The sequence below is a fragment of the Acromyrmex echinatior genome, chromosome 4 (genome assembly GCF_024713525.1).
Source record: "Acromyrmex echinatior isolate Ae372 chromosome 4, ASM2471352v2, whole genome shotgun sequence".
Classification (NCBI taxonomy): domain Eukaryota; kingdom Metazoa; phylum Arthropoda; class Insecta; order Hymenoptera; family Formicidae; genus Acromyrmex; species Acromyrmex echinatior.
The window spans coordinates 16,753,985-16,777,584 of record NC_141855.1 but is presented as its reverse complement, the minus strand read 5'-3'; the positions used below and the strand labels follow the sequence as shown (position 1 = coordinate 16,777,584).

General features: G+C 28.2%; 2 protein-coding genes across 5 annotated transcripts; one reads left to right on the top strand and one right to left on the bottom strand.

The window, feature by feature from the left end:
* Positions 1 to 834: 834 nt before the first annotated feature.
* Positions 835 to 5,198, top strand: LOC105145541 (uncharacterized). Of its 2 annotated transcripts, XM_011055166.2 has the most exons (6): positions 879 to 920; positions 1,979 to 2,092; positions 2,171 to 2,314; positions 2,515 to 2,568; positions 2,876 to 3,023; positions 3,829 to 5,198. In XM_011055166.2, the coding sequence occupies exons 1-6, from the start codon at positions 894 to 896 to the stop codon at positions 4,701 to 4,703; spliced, it is 1,362 nt and encodes a 453-aa protein (XP_011053468.1). In that variant the 5' UTR covers positions 879 to 893; the 3' UTR covers positions 4,704 to 5,198. The 2 variants fall into 2 exon arrangements, with proteins under 2 accessions (XP_087261375.1, XP_011053468.1); XM_087405249.1 differs by having other exon boundaries at positions 835 to 920; positions 1,979 to 2,314.
* Positions 5,199 to 5,898: 700 nt separating this feature from the next.
* Positions 5,899 to 22,285, bottom strand: LOC105145563 (neprilysin-11). 3 transcript variants are annotated; one of them, XM_087405245.1, is made up of 17 exons: positions 22,180 to 22,285; positions 17,677 to 17,743; positions 17,449 to 17,546; positions 15,650 to 15,703; positions 15,448 to 15,505; positions 14,552 to 14,742; positions 13,875 to 14,109; positions 13,491 to 13,737; positions 11,918 to 12,194; positions 11,644 to 11,802; positions 11,251 to 11,486; positions 10,880 to 10,992; positions 10,731 to 10,789; positions 9,164 to 9,212; positions 8,801 to 8,987; positions 8,291 to 8,467; positions 5,899 to 6,494 (listed from the first exon to the last, which is right to left on the bottom strand). In XM_087405245.1, exons 1-17 carry the CDS (start codon positions 22,193 to 22,195, stop codon positions 6,321 to 6,323), a joined length of 2,397 nt encoding a protein of 798 aa, XP_087261371.1. In that variant the 5' UTR covers positions 22,196 to 22,285; the 3' UTR covers positions 5,899 to 6,320. The 3 variants fall into 3 exon arrangements, with proteins under 3 accessions (XP_087261371.1, XP_087261374.1, XP_087261372.1); XM_087405248.1 differs by having other exon boundaries at positions 17,673 to 17,743; positions 22,180 to 22,198; XM_087405246.1 differs by lacking the exon at positions 11,644 to 11,802.
* Between the last annotated feature and the right edge of the window lie 1,315 nt (positions 22,286 to 23,600).

The following is a 23,600-nucleotide window of genomic DNA, read 5'->3' as shown; positions in this document are numbered from 1 at the left end:
CACGGAGATAACCCGCGAAATGCATAATTTCTACGTAGAAAGTGCCCGTGGAAACCTCAAGAATGTTATTGTTATTATTATTTTTTTAATATAGGTAGAATAATATTTCCAAGAATATATATAAGAATGATATAAAGCCTGATTATTTAAGAAATGATTAATTACGTCGATTTATCTCAATATTTTATAACGAAGTGAGCTAATCATCACTTAGTCATACATAATATATTAGAAACTGTTGAGAGAGTATTTTAACATCCGACAAGAAAAATACATCAGTGCTGTAATTAAAAGATTAAGATAGAAATCGGTTCGACCAAGAATGCGGTCCATTAAACCTTACGAAAATTGACCTCTTATATTCACTTCTCAGCCTTTAAAAGCCTCCCATGTTTCTTTCAGTGATAATGTTGAGTATTTGAAGATGTACGAATGTGATTTGAACCGTATCTTGAGAGAAAGAAAAAAAAATGAAAAAGAAGAAAAACAAGAAAAAGCGAAAGGCCAATGGACTGTAAAAATCCATGAAGCGTGGAACTGATGTATATCCATTTGCATAAATTATCGTAATCATTTTCATGAAGCTTTAACTGAATCTTCGTTGAAAGATGGGCGCCTTTCTTAGGGACGGATTGACAAAGGACAGCGATGAGAACAACTGTCGCTAAAATGTCCGCGTTAATTTTTTATTCAGAAATTTCGGAGAATAATGTGAAAAAATACAAGCGAGCTAATATGCGAGAGAAGTTGGAGTAAATTAAAAAATCTAGTTCTGCCAATGCCACCGGATTACGACATACGGAGGAAGATCTTGGGGGGGAGAAAGAAGTATAAAAGATCGAAATGTCTCCAGGCAGATGTTCAACTCATCGCCTTGACATCATACAACTAACATGAAGCTCCTCCTGCTCACGTTTGTGGTAAGAGAGACTCATTTCCATCTATCCCCTTAGCTCCAAAATTGCGATTATAGATATCAATTTTCATGAAACAATTTTGCGACTTTTTGACTATTTTCAAATTCTAGCTTTCCCTCCCTCTATAACATTTCATTAATAAAAAGGTAAAATACAGTTTAAGAGAAATCTGTTTGCAATTTGGTTTTATAAATTGAAATTAATATCAGTTTAATGTCTTAAATATAAGTTTGAAACATAAGAAAATAAGAGTAAAGTTGCTAGAATTTACAGTATTGCACACAATATTTTTAATTAATTATTTTAATTATAAGTTAATCATTTTAATTATAATTAAACGATTATCTATAATTAAACTGCAAAGATTTTTAAATAAAAAAAAAATTTTTTTTAAATAAATATTTTAAATTTAATAATATTTAATAACGTATTCAAATAAATTAAGTAAATCAGTTAAAAATGTAACTTACAATATAATAATATTTATATATTAAGAAATAAAAGTACATTTCTTTTTAGTATTATAATAATTCTAAATTAAAAAATAAATATCTTATATGTGAGAAAATAGTAATTTTTTTAAGACAAGAAATTGGTAATGTATTAAATAAATTATGATCCGCTTCTATCGCACATTATCAATTATATCATATTTGCATTTTGTGATCTTTCAAGAAATAAAAAATTTCATTTAATTGCACAAATAAATTGTGGACGACACACGGAAGTCTAAATTCGAATATTTTTGTATTAATTAAAATGCATGAATCTCGTATCAATTTCATAAAATTTAAATTTAATTGCCGAGGCTGATTTAAAATTGCATAATAAATAGCAAAACAATAAATGTAGAGAATTCCGTCAGCTTGTCAACAAGAATGATATAAATAATCTAAACAATTAATAAACACCTCTAAAAAGACTTTAAATTCTATTTTATTAATATACATATTTGATATTATTATACGTAACACATGCAGACAATAAAATACTGTATTATGTTTTTTAAACTATATTTTTTAATCCTGTTTTGCTGATATGTGCAAATGTTATATTTTCAGGTCTGCTTCACGGCAGCTTTAGCAGCATCAGTCAATAAGTCAAAGAGGGACATCCTACCGGGCGATCCACGCTACGGAACCGAGCATGATCATCATCATGAACATGAAAATGAGGTACAAATCTTGAAAGCCGCCGGCGGCTACATAGGTTCTTATACAGTTCCAGACGACACAGAGGACCATTCATTCCAGGTACAATCTCAGCAACTCTACGGACCGCCTAACCATACACCAGGCAAACCTTTGGGAGCTGACTTCTTCGCGACCAGTGATGCTGCCAAAACTCCCTCCATCCTCGTGCCATCCACCTCCTACGGAATACCCGATACTACTCAGGTAACCGAAAAATTTATGAAAATCGTTTAGTCGTGTTGGATTTACCATAAATACAATTCTGACAAAAGAGCAAAAGTTATGAAATTATTCCTTACAGTAAAGCTATTAAAATTCATTTTTATTAATAAACAGTACAGTAATAATGAAAATTTATTATTTAATAAATCGTTGCATTAATTAGGATTTGTTTTTCTATGCAGATTCTTAACAACTTCCTTGGATCCATTGATGACAAAAACTCTGCCGCTATAAAGGTATGTATAATTTATAATATCGATCATATTATCTCTCTACAATCATAACTTTATACAAATTCGTTAATTAATTTATTTAAAATCTTAATTGTGTTAGCTGTGCAATTATCATCTTCTGTTCTACATATTCATTTTTATCTTAATCTTAAATATTAATTTTTTATTTTATGCTTATTCTAACTTCTTGTCAATGTAATAAAATTTAGATTTTATTGTGCTGACTATTAACATAGGTAGTTATTATTAATATTCTATACTTTTGTCATACAATTTTGTAATACATGTATAAATATCGAATTTTCCATAGACGGCCATAGACGGCGTTCAGGAACATTCGAAATTCGATACCGTGCAGAAAACCATAATTCCAGAGCAGCCAGCGGTTGTTAACAAGCATGTGGAAACCGCTCCGCAAGTGAAGACGACGACTTCTCATTTGCCCACTGAGACCCAAGGTGAGCATTGATCTATCAAGAATTTACGATCTCCTTCAATTGTGTCGCGCCCGTTGAGAATTTATGGCTCTCCTAAATTTACATTAGACTTGTAAAAAAGTGAATACCGTTTACACCAAGTTACATAAGATATTTGGAAGGTTTCGAGTTTTCATAATGGTCTAACCTTTTGCCGTTCGAGGCCGATCACGAGAGTCACGTAGAAATATTTTAACGCTTGACTAATATTGAAATGATATATGAAAACTTGTCACGGTCTAAGTGATTTGCTCGCCTTTCATCGAAAATGTATGCAAAAATGTATACCCAATATATAAATATTTATTATGTTATGTAATTGGAAACAGTTTCTTTTCCTCACAGTGTTTATTCACTTTACTTCCAATTAAAAAGAAATCTATATTTCTTTAAATTCTGCATTTTTTTGTGTCTAGCGCAAAAGATATAAATTTACGTAATTTAGAAAACCAAAATAAAGTTTAAAAATAATGTTCAAAAATAAATAAATAAGTATGAAATACATCTAATCTAATTTAATTGAAATACATTTAATCTAATGTAATTTATTTGTCAGTCTAATTATTCTGTTTAATTATAATTATTTTATTTACTATTAATATAATTACAATTAATTTATTGTTGTTAAGACTTGCGTTTTTCGAATATTAGGTAAAGAATTGGCAGTTCATTTTTGTATATTATGAGCCTTGGAGAATAAAAAAAGAATTAATTATATAAATAAAATTCTATATATAAAAGATGAATTAAATAAATATTTGAAAATGGGAAATTTTTTCTGTTTCAGATTTGTCCTCCTTAATTTCTACTTTCAACACTTTCCCCAGTTACGCCTCGTACTCCTCGTACAGCAACATACCCGTGAAAACTGTGAATCATCATTTGCAAGTGCAAGTACCTCAACCGTATCAAGTACCGGTAACCAAGCATGTTGCTGTTCCCATTCCAGTTCCGCACACCGTCGAAGTTCCTAAACCCTACTACGTCCGTGTGCCCCAACCTGTTCAAGTCCCCGTGGATCGTCCATATCCCGTGGAAGTGCCTCGTCCAGTGCCATACCCCCTTCATCATTACGTAAAAACTAGCGTTCCAGTTGCTCATCCAATTGCTCAGCCAATTGCTCAGCCAATTGCTCATTCAATTGCTCAGCCAATTGCTCAGCCAATTGCTCATCCAATTGCTCAGCCAATTGCTCATTCAATTGCTCAGCCAATTGCTCATTCAATTGCTTATCCAGTTGCTCATTCAATTGCTCATCACGCGACAGTGGATGCCAAGGATAATCCAGTGCAGACCTTCTTCGACAATTCCCAGTTGGCGTTCCAAAACGTATTGGGAAATCTACCGACTTTCTCAAATCCTCTGGACGGCCTCCAAAATTCGTTTGAGAACCTCGAGTTCCCCCCTCTATCTTTCATACCATCCTCAATACCGTTCCTACCGCAGCAACCCTCCGCCGTGCCCTCTTCGAACAGCGACTCAGTTACTGTTGATAATGCAGCGCTGAAGGTTGAACCCGTTAAGATAAAGCCCGTCGTGCAACCGAGCAAACAAGCATATAAGTCTTCCACCGCGTGTGCTGGATGTATTGTTTCTTCTGCCACAAACAACAAGCAGGAATATGTGCAACCCACCGATTCCAATGGTGGTTACGTATACTAGAATGTTTATCTTGTAATGGACATTGAATAAACTACTAGAATCTCTTAGTAGAAATATATATTACACGAAGGATTACTCAACGATGACTTATCCCTGAAGTATCAATTTGATCGGAAAGTTTGCTTGTGCTTTTTCTTTTATAATAGTTTGTTTTGATATTTCATAATATATAGAAGAAGAATGTAACTTAACTATGTAAAAAAAGAATTAAAAACTTCCACCAGTTACTTTCCTGATGATACTTATATCTTCGATTAAATCGAAACTATTGAAAGTCTTTCTTTTCCTAGGTACGAACTAGAAATACTATTAAACGACAATCTGTGGATAAATTTTCATGTTTATCAAGTGGTTTCGGCAAATCTAAAAATAATTGAAGAATGTAGATATTGACTGTTTTATGATTGCCAATCTAATAAATAAAATATTAAATTTATGATTATACAGATTATTATTATACAAATTATAAATAAATATATATTTACAGTGTAATAATATTATATTTTTTTCCACATTTTTTCCATAAGTTATCATTTGTATAGACCATTAACGATAACATAGAAGTAAACATATCTCTATAAAAAAGTCTATCTGTAAATGCCCTATTAGTGCCTGGTAATGTAACATTTTAAAAAAACGTTAAGCTATATTTTAATGATACCTCATTTAAAATTATCAAAATATTTCTATTATACGATTCTTATAAACTTTTAAAGAATCACGTATGTAAAAATTAAATGGTTCATAATTTTATTTAATATTTAAATAAATAATTTAACTCTAAATTTTAATTTTTAATTTTTCTATTCAATTTTTACACAATTCTATTAACATGTACATATAAAATTGTTGTTTATGTTATACAATCTCTCAGTCTTTCTTTCTCTTTATTTTATTCCAATTTATCTTTTAAATTTAATTCCTTATGAATAATTTTCACAGGACATATTAATAAATCAACAAACAAAAAATTTCTTCATTAATCCAATATTCTATTCTTATCGGAAATAAATATTGCAGCAATCAAAGACAATAAGATAGACATTAATGGAATAAAACTTAAAATATTTATAGCATTCTAATATAATTTTAGATTCTATACAATCGGAATGACACAAAATTAAAGTTATAATTCAAAATTCAAAAATTGTCTAAACATTATTAAGATTAAAAGGATTACAGGAATTAGAAAATATTTTTTTTACAGAAATAAAGTTCTTTTATTATAAACATTATTGGACCATTTTTAGATTTCTTGATAGGTTGTATCCAACGTCAGTCGAAAAACTGTATCAGTGCGAAAAATTTTACGGAATTACATAGAAATAATTCGCATACTATATACGGAATGGATAACAATAATTATTAAAGCGATTGCAGTACATGCACAAAACTCTGTAAATGTATATTAATTCTCACTTATTTAAATTCGAAATATAGAGAGCATAAAAAATTTTATTTATTATTTGATATTGCATTATTGCAACATTTACTGACTCTCACGAGATAAAAAATTAATTGTTTCAACAATAGATTATTATTGTTTTGCACGTGAACTTACTGGCCCTTACATTTGATTAATCAAATATTAAATAACAATTGTCGAAGTCGCAAGTTTTACCATAAACGACACTTTCTCGATGGATTCATGGACGATCCTACTGGACAATTCCACGTAGTGCTAAATTCTTTGGAATTTCTCAGTACAGCTTGAAGTCTCACATGGCCGGGACAATGAGTATGTCTCATCATCCACCTTAGTGAGATAGCAGTATAAGACTCGCACCACAACTAAAATAGTAAAATAATTAACATTTACTCATAACTTGAATAACATTAGAAGCAATTTTCACAAGAACTTATGTAATAAAGAGATTTTATATTATATATACCATATATATATATATATATATATATATATATATATATATATATATACATACATATACATCTATTTAGCAAAAGCGAAAATGTTTTTATGTTACATGCCACATAATGATTTTTACATAGGTCTCCTAAAGAAAACTTTCCCTATTTCTAGTAACTATTGCCTTTATTAATACTAATAAAATCATGATCTGTTTAGCTAATTAAAGAATGCAAACTTATATTTCATATATTTGTGATTTATTGCTATATCAAATCAGCTAAAAACGAATTCTATGAATACGAAAATTCTTACAATTTTTTTTGCAAATTGCAAAAAATAGTTTAAATAATAGTGACTATATTATTGATAATATTATATCGTTTTAAATGCTTGTAGTTTCCTAAATCAGTTTTATTTATATTATTTTTTCTCGTAGTTGTTTCATAATATGATTTTAAATTAAAAATTGGAATGCTGCGTAAACCTGCCATACCTGTCTGTAAAATAGATCATGAGCTAATTTAATCTTTATAATGTTGCTTTATAATGTCAAATATCTCTATTAGAGCTGAAAGTAATCGTGCATATATGAAAAAACTCTTGAAAAACTATCATATTATATATTTGCATCTTACAGAAAACAATATAAAAAAATTGTACATATATTTTAATAAAAATGTTTTAGAACGAAGTGAAAAAATTCTGGAAAATATTATACATATACATTCATTTGTAGGTACTTTATACAGATAATTCCTGCAAAAATAATTCTAGAAAAAATAGGAATACGTATAACTGCCTATTGTGTCAGTTATTGAGCTCATTTTATCAGATGCTTATTTTTGCTTATTATAAAAAAAAATTAATTATTGCAAAATTGCAAACAGTATTATAAAAACTGCTTATACTATTTGATAGAAGATACTTTTTAATTTGCAGTTATGTTTTTAAAGTTTTATTTTTATCTTTTGTTTAAGAAATATTGTCTAAAAACAAAGTGGTATGTCTATATCGATAACTTTTCTTTATCTATTTAGCAAAAGCGAAAATGTTTTCATGTTATGGTGTTACATGCCACATAATTATATAAAGAAACAGTCTTAATATTGTAAAGTAGATTAAAAGAACGGAATTATAATAAATTTTAGGTAGATAATATCAATCAATTTATTGTTATTAGATGAAAAATATATGCCAATTGTAATTTATTGTTACTGATCTTGCCGTTTTTAATTCTTATTTATCTAGTATAATAGAATTTAAATTTAAATAATGCAGTAAATAAAAAAACAAGCAAAGATGAAACTAGTTCTATAAATTATTGATTACGAAATCATCGAAAAATTTTACAATTTAAAAAAATATACTTTTAATTTGAATATGAATCAGACAAGTCTGAGAATTCCGGATTTGTCTTTCTACTATTTAAGCCAACGATTTTATCATTAAATTCCTTGAAAATAGACGATTTATTAGCGACTTCTTTCCCATAAAAATGTAAAACTGATAGAAATATGGAAATTGATGTGTAAATAAAAATGTTTAAAATATCACTTAAAACGTCTTTTTTGCTAAAGTCTTTTTGCTTTTTTGGTTAAATTTTTTATTCTACTACCTTAAGCGTTCAAAAACTTTATGAAGCTAAGAGATTTTTATTTGGATATACCTATAAACATGAGATTGGGACTTGACTATTATAACTGGAATGTTGGCTTACGTGCGCAAAAGAAAGAAAAAGTAATTGCTCGTGCGTAAACTGCGTTAATCCCGGAAGTAAAGGCTCATGACCGTGTCGAATCTTCCACCTCTTGTAAGCAACGATGGCCTCGCGGAGACCACCATTATCAGCGATGTTTTCTCCCAAGGTCAGTTCGCCATCGATGTAATCATCGACCTATACAAGACATCATTCATCGATATGATCAGGTTATTCAACTTCTTAAAACTAAAGCTGATTTATACATAAAAAATTAATGCTTACATAGATTAAGATATAACTTAAAATAGGCTGTATAAAAAGATATTATCTTGATAAAATTAAATATTTTAAAATTTAAATAACGTTTAAATAAAATTTTTAAAAATTATCTGTGATATCTATTTATTTAATACTTGAACTCCCTCTTATTGGTTTATTTTATCACTTCTTTTATTTCTTAAAAGATCAAAACAAACTTAATAAACTTTTTTAATATCAAATATTTTGTAATATGGTTACTAGACTTGCCTCGACTTCGTAATAAGTATTATAGTCATCTATGAAACACTTAGTTCTGCTCGTGTACTCTAAGATACTTTCATTGGTCCACCATTGCCGATAATTTCCGTCGCCGTCGTAAAACCGACCGTTGGGGTCAAATCCGTGAGTTAATTCATGTCCAAGTATTGCGCCGATGGCGCCATAATTTAAAGCCCTACAATTATTTTTAAAAAATGCTAATTTTTTTCTTTCTCATTATATAATAACTTTACGAAGAATTTACGCTTTCTACTATTTATTTTCTACATTAATTTTTTACTTGTATATATACTTTAATATTATTTTTTTATACATAAAGATAACAATAAAAATAATTATTCCTATTCTTACTCAAGACCCAATTCATAAAATGGAAATTGAAGAATTCCAGCAGGTATGGCTGCATGTGTAAATAGTGAAAGAAGAAAGGACATATGTTAATGTAACATTGATGCAATCATCAAAAAAGACAGTTTTTTCGACTAACACATTATTAACAATATAACAATTTATACTGTAAAGAGGCATATGAAATTAAATAAATAATTACACAATTTATAGTAGAAATATAAAATTGTGCTTTTTTTTGAAAAATTATTTGAATGTATGTATGTGTGTAAATATATATTTTTACATTAAACAGAAAATTCGCCAACAAATTACATACAATTTTTCTGATTATAGATATGTACATATAATAATTGATATGTACGAACATAAAGATACAAATATAATATGTATTACCTACGTGTTATCAATGCTTTATATATCCCTAATATTATAAAAAATTGTACAATTACATAAAAATAATAAAATATAGAGGAAAATCACCGATACTGACATAAGTTTTCTAAAATGACACCCCCTTTTTTCTCAGAAACTACTGCACTTTATTAATACTAATAAAATAATGATTTGTTTACCTCATTAAAGAAGTACAAATTCATATTTGTGGTTTGTTTTTATATCAAATCAGCTAAAAACAAATTCTACGAATACGAAAATAAAATTCTTACAATTTTTTTTTTGCAAATTGCGTAGTTTAAATAATAGACAATATTATTGATAATATTACGTCATTTTAAATGCTTGTAATTTTCTAAATCAGTTTTATTTATATATATTATTTCTTCTTTTAATTTTTTTATAATACAATTTAAAATTTAAAATTGGAGTGCAGCGTAAACCGCCACATCTGTCTGTAAAACAGATCATGAGCTAATTTAATTTTTATAATGTTGCTTTATAGTATCAAATAGCTTTATTGGAGCTAAAAACAATCGTGCATATATGAAAAAACTCTTGAAAAACCCGCGTTCTATTTGTGCCTTGCAGCATAAAGTAAATATGCATACTTGTATAATTCAATAACAATGTTTTATAACGAAGTGAAAAGATTCTGAAATATCTTATATACATTCACTTGTTGATACTTTATAATAATAGATAATTCCTACAAAAGATACAGATAATTCCTGCAAAAAAAAAAAATAGGAATATGTAGCATTATTGCCTATTGTGTCAGTTTTGAAGCCCATTTTGTCAAACGCTCATTTTTAATTAGCTTACGAAAAAATTAATTATTGAAAAATTACAATACAGTATTATAAAAACTGATTATATTATCTGATAAGAAAATACTTTTTAATTTCTATTTATGTGTTTAAAGTTTTATTTTTACTTTTTGTTTAAAAAATATTGTCTAAAAACAAAGTGGCATGTCGGTATCGGTGATCTTCCTCTACCATTATTATTGTATGTAATTTTTCATTTAATATAAAATACTTATACATTAGTACTAATTTTTTGAAAAAAAATTTTATAAATTTCCATTACAAATTGCGTATTTTTTATGCATATTTATATAATTTTACATACTTTTACTTTTTTAATAATAAAAAATTAAATTATTACATACTTATATGATTAAATTCATAGTTGTGAAATGCGTTTACATCAGTAGGATCAGCTGCCCAACTGATCATCCATAATAAAGCGAAGCATAAATAGAAAGAAAACCTCAGTACTAATTTTTACAGATAACAACTTTTAAAATTTTTTACTTACTATAATGACTTATTGAATATATTTTCGTCATGCAGACTTGCCCACGTTTTGTTCAATTGCACTTGAACGAATTGTACCAAGTTTGCCAAGTATCTTGTTTCCGATAGATCTATCTACATATTAATTAACAGATCAATGTTATGCAAACTACATACAAATAATGCTATTATATTTTGTAAGATAAAATAGATAAACATAAATATATGTATATTATAAAAATAAATTTAAATTTAAATATATGTACATATAATAATAATTAATACAATTAAATGAGAAATTTTTAATGCGTAAAAAAATTTCCGCAAAACAAATTTTTCATTTATTTTGTCAGAAAATTGTAACTACTATAATTAATTTTTCACAAAACTTACTCCTTCGTAATATTCAGCAAGCTTCTCTTCGTTAAAGAGCCACGTGGGAAATCCAATTGAGCTCTCCATTTTTTTGCTTTTTTCGATTGTTGCCGTTTTCGTCGATTGATCCATCCAATCCATCTTAGCGACAAGTGAGCCGAATGCCTCTCTTATATCCTCTAGCATTTCTTGTACTTTTTTAACTTTATTTTCATGAAATGTCGGATCTACGAACAACCATGATACAGCCATTCCTGGAAGTCGATGGACATCATTAATTGAAAAACATTTAAAGAGCATTGTGAGACACATTTATTAAATCTAAATACAGCATTATAAAAAAATTAGATGTTGATGTATTTGTTGAATACATTATTTACGAAAAGATTTATTAAAGTTTTAAATAAATACCCATTAATTTATTGACAATTGCTCCACAAAATAACGATTGTGATTTGTCTATAACTTCCATGTCTGTTATCTTACTAACGTACTTGTTCCAAATATCCCTGAGTTTTTCAAAAGCGTAGGGCGCAACAATGTCCACAACCCTCCACCAAATGTAACTTTCTAAATGAATATTGATTCGAATTTTGAAAAGATTTTTTTAAAATAAATACTGAACTTAAACAACAAAGTAATTAATTTAATTAGAATTAATATTATAAATCAGTAATATACATACCTAAGACTTCTTCCTCCAAACAAGCTAATAGTACTGCAACATCTTTCAAATACTCCAGATTACCAATGAGAACTTTATCCTTGTTGTCAAGATCCAACTTATCGATTCCCTCAAAAATGGATTCAATAAAGGGCCGCCAAATTGGTGTAGGAGTGAGAGATAAATTACTATCTATTACATGATCATCTGTCAATTTTTGTAGATCGTCTACTAGCATATAATCACTATCGCTCAAGCTTTCTATGGAAATACTCTGATTTTGATCTGCACGAACCATCTGTCAAAGAATTAAATTCTTGTATATACTCTTAATAATTGAATATATTAGGTGTTGGAATTAATTCGTAGCGTTTTACAAGTGATGGGAAGTACTTTCATTAATGTATTTTTTAATGCTCATGTGAAATAAATAACATTCTTTCATTAAAAACGCTACGAATTAATTCCAACACCTAATATAATATTTTTTTAAATTTTAATTGTATTTTGAAATTGCATTTGAAATAAAAGCAACAAATATATATATATTAGGTGTTGGAATTAATTCGTAGCGTTTTACAAGTGATGGGAAGTACTTTTATTAATGTATTTTTTAATGCTCATGTGAAATAAATAACATTCTTTCATTAAAAAACGCTACGAATTAATTCCAACACCTAATATATATATATATATATATATATATATATATATATAGAGAGAGAGAGAGAGAGAGAGAGAGAGAGAGAGAGAGAGAAAGAGAGAGAGTGTAATAAAAAAATAGAATTTTATTATTTAAAAATATTAAATCTTTATTTTAACAATTTTGCGCACAAACATATTAGATTTGATTTATATTATTTATAGTGAATATGAGTAAACGCACTTGATGAGCATTAATGTACATTATCTGTTGTATTACCGACTAAATTATAATTTTTGTATAACAATTACTTTTTTCTTTTCTTACAGATTTGAAATTTTTTTTTACAAATTTAAAATATATGCATTAATATGCGTCTGTGAAGTGGAGTTTATGTCGAGAACAACAAAAAATTTCGAAGTTAAAGTCAAATTCTCAATACATTTTGTTGTGCTATTAAATAAAATATGTAATATTTTATAATTCAAAATATTTGCATTTCATTTTCACTCATCTTCAGATTAAATCAGTGTACAACTTTAATCCGGCGTGAGCTAGGAGGTAAAATACCTAAATTTAAAAGTACTTCGTAAGACACAATGAATCTTTCACTAAATAGAAACTACAAATAAAATATTCAGAATTACAAGAAAATTATGTTTATTAAAATTTTAATTAAGTTATTAGGTGTTGGAATTAATTCGTAGCGTTTTACAAGTGATGGGAAGTACTTTCATTAATGTATTTTTTAATGCTCATGTGAAATAAATAACATTCTTTCATTAAAAAACGCTACGAATTAATTCCAACACCTAATAATAATAACTTTAAACGTTAAAGAGATCAATGTATCGAGTGTGACATATCCGACCTAACTTATGGCGGGTTAATACGCACCGATACGAACTAGTGTGTTCAAATGAATTTATTATTAATAAAAAAAATACTTACATTATAAAGAAGATTACTAATATTGTAAACTCTCTTAAAAAATTCAATTAATTCTTCATCTTCAATCACCAATTCGTCGTCTGAAGTGCATTTATTATCAGTGCCATTGTTAATGATGTGTTTAATAACATCAGCCATATAGGTAAATTCGGCCTCTTCATTCTCGCTCAACATGGCTTCGTCTAATTCATCTAATTTTTGCAATCGCGATCTGATGGTTTGTAACCGCTTCTCCAATTCTTTATCTCTATTATTATTATTATTATTATTATTATAAATTTATTATTATGTGTACTAATTACAACATTAAGTAATTTACAAAATAATTAAAAATAATAATATGAAATAAATATACTATTGTAAGTATAATAAAAGTATACGTACGCGAGAAAAGGATAGGAATGAATTGGAAAATGGAAATAGAGTACGTTCTTACTCTTATTCTTTGGATCGGGTATGACTTCAAAACCAAAGAAAATGTCAAGGCCCAAAATTCTCTTTACACTGGCAAGTTGTTTGACATAATTAGTCGTTTTATTGGTAACAAACGGTACCATAGGTAAATTTAATAACTTCAACAAGTCAAACAATGGAGACAAATCGAGTTCTTTCACGGTATCTGAAATTTATCTTCTAATAAGAAATATTCAAAATTAAAAGATAATTTATATAATAATGAAATTTAATTTACAATATATTTTACACGTACTATTGTTAATTATTATTTGGATATTATGTATATATATATATTATATATATATATATATATATACATATAATAATATATATAATAAATGTGTATATTATATATATATATATATTAGGTGTTGGAATTAATTCGTAGCGTTTTACAAGTGATGGGAAGTACTTTCATTAATGTATTTTTTAATGCTCATGTGAAATAAATAACATTCTTTCATTAAAAAACGCTACGAATTAATTCCAACACCTAATATATTAATATATATATATATATATAATATTTTAATTAATATGTTTCTGATTATAGCGTTTGTTTCTTTGACATCTACGTAATTAAATAAAAACAACAACACACGTACATTCGTTCATACAGCTGGTGAACAGATTCTTGGCCTGCATCACTGCCCATGGTACCTCACTTGCAGACATATTGACTATTAGTAGATCTCTGATTTTTCTGTACATGCGATTACTGCGCTCGCTAAACCAGGAATTCGTTAGGCTGGAATCCGGAATAGGATGTTCTTGCGGCCACCTACCACATGCGTATCTAAAATAAAAAGTGAAAGCATCGTACACTACAAAGATAATAAATGTATAAATTATAAATAACTTAATTAAACAAGTTTATAAATTAATTAAATAAAAATAGTAATATGGTTCAAGTAATACAAATTAATTGAAATTATATTGAAAAGAGGCTACGAATAAGAATAAGATTGAATATACTTAAATAATAAGTACTCGTATAATATAATCTTTTTGTCAGTTTTAGTATTAAGCCATTTATAATATAAATATGTTTATGTCAATTGTTTATTACATGTTTAACATTGATACTGACCCGGAGTCGTAACGTATGTATAATCTTATATTTTGTTTAGTGCTTATCAATTGTATTATACTTATTATTTATATTTAATCTTTTATTTTTATGGTTCGTAACCTTTCTCAACATAATTTCAATTAATTAAATAAATGGATTAATAATAATATAAAATCAGCGTCGATTCTAGAACTACTACTTCTAGAAAAAGTTGATTATAATTAATTCATGACACGATCGATGTCTTATATAAGCGAGTGAAAACGAAACACGCAGGATTTGCATGATACAGAAGTAATAAATTTGAAGATTGATATAGAAATTTTGTGTATAATATACATTTTACGAGATGTGCATCACACAATCAATACACGACATAATATCACGCACACCGTGTGTTGTACACCGACAACCGATAAATCTACTCACTGATAAAAATCGTCGCAAGGATCTACAGACTCGTTCATAGATTCCTTTAAACTAGCAGCTGGGTGGACAAAAAAGAATAAATAATTGTTTCCAGGACAGTAATTCCATATATTTTTTTAATCGTTTTATGCAATATTTATGAATAATAGTGCAAATTTATATAATCACTCCATTAGTATAATAATAATTATACACTACTTACCTATTCGTATGCAATCCTCGCTGTCACATACCTCCATCATATTTTTACATGCATCTGCAACAGAAATATGTATTTATAGAATATCTTAAATATTTGCTTCAAAAGCAAATTAAATTTTGTTAGCTTATCGCATTTTTCCAGATTTTTAATATATAAGGTGATCCGAAATTTTCACATTTGGAGTACAGGACATGATACTTTATGCTATAAAACAAACTTTTCACTGTAGTAAAATTACATTCGATAAATAATTTTTATGTTTATTCGTATAACTTCAACTTGCTCTTCTGTAAAAAACTACTTGTTAGAGCAAATTGTTACGCAATTATACAAAAGAAAAGAGTTGTTTCTTGTAGCATACTATAAAGTATCATGTCCTGTACTTCACATGGGGGAATTTCGGATCACCCTTGTATATTAATTTCATTTAATTATCTTTTATATATTTATTTTATACTTATATTATCTTTTATTACCTTTTATTATCTTTCATTTAATTATCTTTTATCTTTTATATTTTTAAAATTAATTTAATTAGATTACATGATCTCGTTATTTATCTTTAACATATTTATTTAATTATTTGAAAAGCATTTTGATAATTTCAACGTGGCCCAGATTTTATCAATTGTGGTTTAAAAAACATTCGGTAAGTCTAAAATTTTATCAATTGTGGTTTAAAAAACATTTGATAAGGTGTCTTTTCATACTAAAGCTCGACGCTCATTTTTTCGACATCAAAATAAGTCACGTGATAGAAATTGATGAATATCAATTTTGATCATGTGACTTATTTTGACATTGAAAATGAGTCTCGAGCATCAGCATGAAAAGACACTTTAAGGGTAGTTTGCATTACATATATACAATATATACACATATATATATATATATACATATATATGTATGTATATATGTATATATGTATATGTATGTGTATATATATATATATATATTAGGTGTTGGAATTAATTCGTAGCGTTTTACAAGTGATGGGAAGTACTTTCATTAATGTATTTTTTAATGCTCATGTGAAATAAATAACATTCTTTCATTAAAAAACGCTACGAATTAATTCCAACACCTAATATAAAACATAGAAACCACGATCACATGTAGAATGCTATAAATTATCACATAACAATGATGAACACGCAACAAAGTTGTTTCTTGGGACATGTGGACGCTGCATAATCCAGGTTCGCTAAAATATTTACACATTGCCAATGGCGATCAAAGATATGTTGTTAAATTGATTCTCAATAATTTGTCAAGAATATGTAATTGTAATGCAAAGAAGATATAAAAGCATCGTAAGAATTGAATCATTTCTTTCAAAAAGTGAAAAACATTTCCGGCTATTATATACCTGTTACAAAGAGTATACCTATTATTAATAAAACTCACAGTTATAAAATTTATATACGATATTCAAATAAAAAATGACTAATGCGGCATTTAAGAAATTTATTTCTTGCATTTCAGTTTGCATGCATTATTTTTTTAATGTATTATTTTCTTAGCACGAATATATATATGTTGAATAATACTCTTCTCATAGTAATTTAGGTTTATTAAAAAATAAAAAATATAGTAGATACTTTTTTTTTAATAATTGATACATAATATATAATTTCAAAAAATATATGTTAATATATAATTACACACACACACACACACACGCGCGCGCGCGCACTCACGCACGCACGCATATATGCAACATTTCAATATATAGTAGATATATTTTTTACATAATCCTATCTATATAACAAATAAGATATATTAAAGAAGAAACTTACAAAGTACAGCGAGTATGACAACTGTTATGGACAAGGCACCCACCAGAACAAACAAAATTATCAGCGACAGATTGGAAATCTGACTTTTCTTCTTGAAGCTATAAACATAATAGATTTAGTTAGCAGAAACTTTGATTGATCTACTTGCAAATAAATGTATGTTCTCAATTTAATGAAACAATTTAATGAATTATTATCGAGAGAAAACTATCAATCTCGCTTACTAACAAAGTTTTCCTGGATCTTATCGGCACCAAGTGATTCTGACTTCCAACCGAGTAAACAGATCCTTTATCTTTTGAAAAAAGAAAATATATGAAAATAAATCTAAATAGTAATCATTAGTGAGACAAACTACAATATTATTTTAAAAAGCAGCAATTATTACGTAAAGAATAAGTGCAAAAATCGCCCGATATTTGAGCCTTCATTTTTGGAGCTGAACTGTGTGTCAAATTTTATCTTATTTTCAGACATTAATCACAGAGAAGTTTAAAGATGAGATGACAATTATTATTAGAGCTGGAAGAGATGGAATCAACGGATTTTCGCATAGACATAATACGTGACCATCCCTCCTTCTCCAGCTATAATAACAATTATCATCTCAATTTGAAACTTCTTTGTAATTAATATTTCATTGTAAGGTATCATTTGGCACACAATTCAATCCAAAAATTGATAGCCTAAAAAACGGACGAAAAAAACTTCTTTTTTGCGGTCACTCTTTAATCTGCATGTTTAAAAAAATAAATATTCTTATTATCTATATTGTTATTATTTTTAATATCAAAAGTCCAACAATTTAAAATAGATAAAGGAGCATAAATGCCAATTGGCAAGATGTACATGCAAGTATATATTAAATAATTTCTTTGTGAATATACATATACAAACAAAATGACGCAAACGTTTCAACTTTATATTAGGTCATCTTCAGTGCTTGTATAATTTTTTAAAATTATATAACAGCGCTGGTATATTCTCAATATAAAAATTAAAAATCAAATTAGTTCATAAAAATATTCCATTATTGTATTTATATAAGCCTATCAAAGATACACAAACAGGGGAATCGATTGAGAATAATTATGTCGGAGGAGTGGCTGATGGCTTTCAAAATGCTTCTAGAGTCTGAAAAAATAATAACATTGGAATAATTGTTCTCTCTGGCGACATTTATGACCTGAAGCAAAACCCAGGCCTCAGCGGAGAACACAGAGATTGTCGATGGCAATCTTTGATAATGTTAAGAAGTCGGGAGAATAGATTACCTACGCCGATCGCTGACGATCTGTCTAACTTAGAGCCGTCTGTAAAAAAGAAGATATAAGAAGAAAAATTGGACGTTCTTAAATTAAATTTTAATTGAAAAGTCACAGGAGGACTAAATTTATTAAGAGCGAACATACAATCATTAAAAGGCTGAGTAAAAATGGAAGACAAGTAACCGAATAAGAAAAAAGAGAGAACGGCTGATAAATAGAGTTAATGATATGCTTGTGAATGATAAATTCACGTAAGCAAGGTATGATCTGCAGCGCTTTGGTGTGCTTTGTCTACAAGCCGACTCAAGGAGAACAACACGATAACGTCACGATAACATTATCAATCAAAATGACATTAAAATAAATCGGAAGTGACTTTTAATGATCATTTTAGAGTTATTTTGACATCATTTTGATATCTTAATGACTTGTTGTTTTGCTTGAGCGAGGCCTCCACAACGCCAAAGTTATATCTGAAACTGGATTATCAATAAGAACGAAATTTTTGTATATAAATTTGGAGATAAGATAAGCAAAGTGTATGTTAATGTATATGGGGGGATTTCTTGGATTCCACGAGGAAAACGTTGATAGGAGTAGATTTTCTATAACCGCCCGTAATACAAAAGGCCCTGTACTGAAGCCTTTGTAATTTCAAGAAGATGCCATGGTTATTTCTGAATTGGAAAACTTGACATCCATACTTAATGGCGGTCCTAAAGGGGAACGACAAAATAAGTAGTTGCTGAGGATGAAAAGCTCACCAAGTAGGTTAGAAATGCTATGGTATTGATCATCTTCACGCCTTTTTGTATAAGACAGGAATATTATGTTTCTTGTCGTTGAGAGTCTAGAAATCTGATCGAGTCCATTAACTGAATATCCTGGTTGACATGAAAAAGTCTGGAAAGGTCAGTTTTCTTCTTTTTGGTAAAAATTATAAATTTAGATTTCTCGGGTGACAAGTCCAGGCCCCGGGCTGGCAGGAAGGAATATAATTTATTTAAAATGTCTCCCTTTTCTCTTATCTGTAACAAGTCTGATCTTGTTGGCGTTCTTGTTAGTGATAAACACGATTATGTCATCAGCGTATAATGAAACAGTGTATCGCACCATATCTTAGCGCTGAGACCGTACCGTGTCTCCAGATGTGACGCCATCTAAACACATTGTTACAATTGTTCAATGTTACAAAGGTAAATGCTAAATAGCAAGGGGCTCAAAGTGAAATCTTGAGGGAACTAGAAGGAGTCAAGGAGGCATCTATTTTTCACTACAAAAATTTGTTATAAATTAGATTACCGATGAATTTCCTTGTGCGCGCAGGAATTTCGAGTTTCTTTAGATCATCCAGGCAGAATAGAATGACTCTGTCAAAGGTGCCAACAATATCCAAAGAGGCACAGATTGTACCTCCTCAGCTATAAAGCTGTAAATGTAGTTCGTCAGGGTGATAAGGTTGTAAGCGCAGGAATGACCTAGTCTAAAGTCCAGTTGGTATCTTCGTAGTATATTATTTGATTCTATAAACCATCTGAGTCGAAAATATGTAAGTTCTCAAGTATTTTGAGAAAACAAAATAAGAACGAGATAGATCGAAGTTCTCGCCCTCCAAATTTAGGGATGAAGATGATCAACGAATCCAGCCAAACGAATCCACATTAGGAAAAATACCGTCTTTGAAGATTTAGTTGAATAAAATTATTAGATAGGCTTGTTGGTTCGGCGGGAGATTTTTGATGGTGTGATAGTCCAGATAATCGAGATCAGGAGTAGAGCCAATCTTCAAATAGGCAGCGCTGAACTCCTCCTGAAAGGCTCCAAGGCAAGGTGAATAGGACGGTCTTGATCCTCCCTCAACATACTGTTCATAGAAGCTAACAAGCTTATTAGATAATTTTATTCCAATTTTAATAGAATTAATATGATAATGGAAAATGTTTATAAACTAACTTGATTTTTAATTATTATATTGAGAATATATCAGCGTCGTTACATAATTTAAAAAATTTATATAAATACTGAAAATGACCTAATATAAGATCAAAACGTTTGCGTTATTTTGTTTATATATATGTATATTCACGAAACATATATCTTGGCTTTTACGCTCCTTTATCTATTTTAATTTGACCTCGTTCGGATAACCAATAAATTGTTTATAATTTCATTAATTTATTCAATTTATTTTTAAAAATAAGGCTTTGTTTATTATATTTATATATATATATATATATATATATATATATACACACATACATTATCTTTTAGATTTGTCTTTAACATTCGTAATAATATTAATTTTTAAGTAACAAAAAAATTAATATCATATTTAAAAAATAAGTTAATTTTTTACAAATAAATAACAAAATTATGTATAAATGCACACATATTTAGTTTAAATAATTTTTTATTTTAATCTTATATCTTTCTTTTAGGAAAGCAATTTAGTAAATTTAAATAATTATCACTAAAAATAAAGTAAAAAATTTGCAAATAACAGTTATCTTTATTACATACAAATATAATAAATTTTTTTATTTATTATAATTTATGAAATATTGTATTGAAAAAAATTAATATTTTATTTTATTTTTTATAATGTTAAATGATATTGAGCGATCTACATTTATTAACAGTAGATTTCTATCTTCATATAGCCTAGTTTTGTTATCGCATAACAAAATAAGGTCATCTTAGCGTTCAATAAATTAAAAAAAACCAATAAAAAATAAAATAAAAGTTTTTCTTTGGATAATATCAAAATTGATTATTAATTTTTGTTTCTTTTAATTAATCAAAATATTTTAAATAAACGGAATCTTTTACATAGATACATGTATAATGTTTTTACATAATTTTTAATATTATAACATAATAAAATTTTTTGCGCAACACTATTAATTTATGCATCATAAACAAATAATGGCTTTTATTATTAATAACAAAAACAACAATAAAATTATATTTAAAATAATTATGCTGATTAAATAAACACAAAATATATTATAAATTTTAGCAATAAAATAGAATTTATGTATTATTTTATTTTTTTTACACAATTTTCAACTGTGCTTTTTTTCAATTATATTTTTTTCCTATCTTTTTCTGTTAGATTTATTTTGATAAATATTTATTTTATTTCTGAATATGGAAGGTATAAAAAAATACAATTGAAAAAAAAGAGACATTATTATTAAAAATTAAAAAATTAATTTGTAATGCGGTTAAGTTTACATTATTATATTATTTTTCCATTATTATTATGTCTATTAGTATTATAGCTGTAGTCGTAAAAACAAGAATAACATGCTCATAATGTAAAACATAATGTAAAATGCGGAAACTTTGTTTGACTTTAAAATATCAGGTTACGAAAAGATTATCGGGTTATATACGTACATAAGATGCATCGGAAAAAAAAGTTAGGCTAGATAGGCTAGCGTATAAAAATATAACTTACTGTGCTCGATGTTCATGCTGAAATCTGAATGGCACACTGACCGGATCGAACTGACGATACTGAACACCGAGTCGAGTCAGATAACGTCGAATGTCGATACGTTTACATTTTCCCAGTTGTTCTTGTCATATATTGTCGTCGAACCAATAACAACGGCAATCAAACGTCAATTTTCCCTTCCGATCATTCGCGATAACACCCACGCGTAACACGGCTATAAAAAATAATTGATACTCGGTCTGATAATAAATATCATTGTTGGTGGGATTTCAACCCTTTTGATATCATCAAATACAATAATTTATGTTCGTGTCGAGGAAGGATAAATCAAGAAACTCCACTAGGAGTAAAAAATTAAATAGGAATTTATTCTGTATTATACATTCTAAGAGAATGTATGTTAGTTAAAAAAAAATACAAAATTTATCATTTATCATTATCTAATATAATAAGCATTCAAACATGACATAAAAATATTAACTCTTTTACAATTTACATTACATTACATCATGTATTGACAATAAAATGCACACAATAAAATACTGTATTATGTGTTCTAAATTATACTTTTTAATCCTGTTTTATTGAGGTATGTCAAATAACAAATGTTATATTTTCGAATCTGCTTCGCGGCAACTCTAGCAGCGACAGCCGATAAATAAAAGAGAAATATATTCTACCAGGCAATCCATGCTACGAAACCGAGCACGATCATCATCACGAACACGAAAATAAGGTACAAATCTTGAAAGTCGCCGGCTACTTAGATTCTTACATGGTTCCAGACGACACAGGGGACCAATCATTCCAGATACAATCTCAGCAAATCTACGGACCGCCTAACCATACACCAGGCAAACCTTTGTATTAGGTTTCCAAAATGTATTAGGAAACTTACCGACTTTCTCGAGTCTTCCTCTGGAAGACTTTCAGAATCCGTTCAAGAACTTTTGCCCTCTCTGCCTTTCATACTATCCTCTACATCCTCTATATCCTCAATATCATTTCTACCACAGCAATCTTAACCGCCCAAGTTAACGTGCTTTCTTCCACAAGTAGCGACTGAAATATTTGGGCTATAAGATATTTTACAAGTACTACGATAATTGCCAAGTATTAAACGCGTGAACCGTCAAGGATTGTTTAAATTGGATAATGTAAAGAGACAATATTAGATTTAATAAATGATAAAAAAGTCTTAACGACATTTGTATTTTTGTTAATATTCTATGATATGTTTTTAAAATATCCTCTGAGTGCTTTCCATTTGATAACACAAGTCGACACAAGCGTTATTCTATCTTTCTTGACATTCGGAGAGTGACAAAAATAGAACGACATTTATGTCGACTCGTATCATCAAAATAGAAAGCATCCTCAATCCTTTGAGATTAAAATATCTAAATAAGCTTGCATTCGAC